This window comes from Tigriopus californicus, chromosome 1 (assembly GCF_007210705.1).
Source record: "Tigriopus californicus strain San Diego chromosome 1, Tcal_SD_v2.1, whole genome shotgun sequence".
NCBI lineage: Eukaryota > Metazoa > Arthropoda > Copepoda > Harpacticoida > Harpacticidae > Tigriopus > Tigriopus californicus.
Window position 1 is genome coordinate 4,037,002 of NC_081440.1, and position 3,526 is coordinate 4,040,527.

General features: G+C 38.8%; 1 protein-coding gene across 1 annotated transcript; it reads right to left on the reverse strand.

Annotated features, from left to right (window-relative positions):
• Positions 1-386: 386 nt before the first annotated feature.
• On the reverse strand, positions 387-1,368 carry LOC131880606 (uncharacterized). Its single transcript, XM_059227276.1, has 3 exons — positions 1,031-1,368; positions 757-957; positions 387-696 (listed from the first exon to the last, which is right to left on the reverse strand). The coding sequence occupies exons 1-3, from the start codon at positions 1,155-1,157 to the stop codon at positions 581-583; spliced, it is 444 nt and encodes a 147-aa protein (XP_059083259.1). The 5' UTR covers positions 1,158-1,368; the 3' UTR covers positions 387-580.
• Between the last annotated feature and the right edge of the window lie 2,158 nt (positions 1,369-3,526).

Below are 3,526 nucleotides of genomic sequence, written 5' to 3' on the forward strand. Positions count from 1 at the left end.
TTGATTGAAAAGAGCTCAATTATATAACGTTTCAGACACGAGATCCGACAATCTAGTTTATAAAACTTGTTCATACGCGCCTTACCTAAATCAATAACCAAATACTTCAACCAATATGGTTTCTATTGAATCGAAATACGTACAAGGTATTACAAATTACAGGAAACTAAAGAGACCAAACTTACAAACATGATGATAAACCTCTCTCACAATTAGAACTGTTCACTAGGATAAATTCAAGATTGAAAACTTCTTAACTGTCATTAAAACTTATTGATTCACGTTTATAACTGATTTCATCAATAAGCTTGCCCTGCAGGAGAAGACGGAACCGCTCAGTTTGAGTGTTGATACAAGGAGATTAGAGACCAAAGGGAACATTGGCAATTATTTTGAAGGCTCAAACCTGTCCTTTATTTTCCAGCCCATGACACAATGACGCTTTTTTTAGAAACGTAGTATATTTTGTTTTCCGCCGCTTGATGGCACTGCTTTCGTGTATGATCTCTGGTGAACGTGTGTTCCATTATTGTCCCCATCTGGCGAAAGCTGGGGAAAGTGGAACATCCTCTTGAGAGGGTCACTTCTCATATTTTGCAATGTATTCGGCAATGTCCTCGGAACTCAGGTTGTCAACTCTATCAACAATGTGGTGGTTGTCTTCATCGTCATGTTTCTCAAAAAGATCACCTAAATCTGGAAAAGTACAGGTTCAGCTTTGTTGCCTTTCTGTTAGCGCAAAAAGAATGTATATACTTGAAGATTTGGGGACGGTTGGTCTGATTGGACCTACGTTAATCTTGGGTGAAATATCGTCCTTTTTCTGGTTCAATTCACTTTGCTTCCGTCTTAATATAGGATTGTATTCTTGCTCAGACACAACGAATAAGTCGACTGCAGATTTCGCTTTCATTGTTCCAATTCGTGGAAGCTGTTCCATCTCATTTTCCTCTTGCTCTAAAGCAGCAAGGAAATGGAAATGAGTGCAACTTTTTTGTTTCTAAATCGCAATAATCATCCAGATACTCACTCTTCAAAGCCTCAAGAGCTTCCTCTTCAAAGATATCATGTTCCACCTTGGTTCCAATTCTGGTCCCACTTTGAGAAGGGCTCTTGACGATCGGCACTTTTAATTTGGATCGCTTTCCAGCACTCATCTCGTCTCTCGAATACAACTCAAATGATTCCCATTCTCTGGCGTTATCTTCTACCGGGTGTGGGGAGAGATCTCTCACCCCACTAGTTCTTGATGGAAAAAAACTTTTTCAGAGACTCTTATGTATCGCTATTGACTCTTCCCCCTCAATCTCGAGTGCTCGAGCTCTCAATCGAGTTAATGACAAAAAGCCAATTCAAATTTGTCACACTTCCCAATGCAAAAGTGACACCGCTCATTTGCCATTACAGGGTCTGAAAGAGGGGTTTCCTCACCGTTATGCCTCGACTACCCAACACCAAAGTAAAGTCTCCCCATGTCATTAGAGGGCCAAAGACCCGAGGGTTCGTAATGTTAGATTGGCTTCCTAAAAGCAAAGCAAAACTCCCCGACAATTATTAATCATCTCAACCTCAAAACCAATGAGAATTGGATGAGGCGCAACCACTTTCAGTCGTCTGACTAATTGTCCACACTTCTTAACCGAATTTGATACCAACTCGAAAGGCCCCCCACCCCACCCCTGGTCATACTATGGACGTAAACATATTTACAGTTTTCGTGATCATTCTTTTTGAGTTATGGGCTCAGCCGTGTTAAATTGGAGATTATTTGACTTATTTGCCAACGAACTTCTAGTGATGAGTAATGACTTACTCGTGCGCGACCACAACAAAGTACCCATTGTTCAGTGCTTCAAATTGAGTCCATAATGCAACTATTACTACTAGAGAATCTGCACTCTGTGTATGTAGTCATAGAGGTAGATAGATAGAGACTTACATTTTTGCGACTGATACGCAAGTTGTTGTTTTATGTCAAAAGTTGTAAATGATGCGAACTTGCTTAAACGCATGGTGAATATATGACAACTTTACAAATGGATCTATTATCTATGATTTCCACCTGGAGAAGTGCAGTCAATTTGGCTGCCTGACTAACATTCCTTCGAAATTTTAATACTATGTGCCTAATAGAGTGTTGTCTCTACCTATCTCTGTGTTTGAAGTACTCCTTGTCAGCAAAGCATCTGATGAGGGAGCGATCTCTAATTCTGGCCAGAGCAATTTTGTTTGAAGGTGATGAAAGGTCATCAGAGGAAGTGATTAAGTTGGCTTGGGAGTCGATTGGAATCCGTTAAAAACACTCCCCTTATTGAAGAATGGTTTCGATCACGGCTTACAGTAGTTCGAACACATGTCATGAATACATGCATAGATCATCGAATAAATGCCAATTACTAACCCTGCATATTATGGATGGATAGAGCAAATAAACACATGACTCTGTCGTTGCATACCTACATAGTACATGTGAGCAAAGGGGACGTCAGGAAGGAAAGACACTTTTTGGCACGGCTTTATCGCAATTTCTTGGTTGGCAAACACGATTCCACCGATGACGGGGACTCTTCACAATCCTGAGACCAATCTCATTGGTGATCAATCAACGACTCTGATTTCTTGCTTTCATCGCTACCTTACATTACTCCAAAGATCGTAGCGTTTCTTCGCGGGACTTTTGGGTCCGGAAGGAGTTGCAAAGACATTCAGGAAAGGTCAATTTCAATCCAATCTTGGTCAGTTTCAGATTCGTTTGTCAGCTTGAATGTCTGCATAAAAAAGGAATGAAGGAAGAAGCATATGATCATAATATTTTTTTGATATTCTTTCCCAGTCACGAATTGAGGTTTTTTTCCTAATTATTATGGCCAGTTTTGAAAGAGGTCATAATAATTAATAGAGCTCATGGGGTTAGCATTGTTTACCTCGTTTTCGTTCTTTCTCAGCTCATTTCCAGACCGGATATTGCCAAGATCAGATGACAAAAAGGATGATGACCAGATTGCTCGTGCACAGAAGCAAATATTGGGAAAAAGAGTACCCCACTAATAACAAACTCTTTTTCGAATTTTGCGTTTCAATTTGACTCCTTGGCTTCTTATATTGGTTTTGGTTCTCTTATAATTCATCGTTGAATATTTTGTTGGAAGTTAAGATCATTCTAGAATTAATCAATGGTAACATAAGAATTGTCTTTATTAAAGAAAAAACAATAGATCTTGACACACCAAATGAAGCATTGTTCTTTCAATAGCTCGGCAAAAGTTTCATTTGATTTCCCACATAAATTTCATCAAGACCTAAATAACCACTTGCAATAACCATTGAATGAATATCACGAATATAAGGGAAGCCCTCTTAGAAAACAATAAACTAAAAAACAACCAAATAAGCATCATTATTCTGTATTGATATCGAAAAGGGGCTTAAAGTGATAAAAGTATGATAAGCATAAAAAAGCACATTTGAATGTAACCTTTTTCCGTGCTTTACCTCATATTTTTGCAAAATGTTTTGTAAAAGTTCT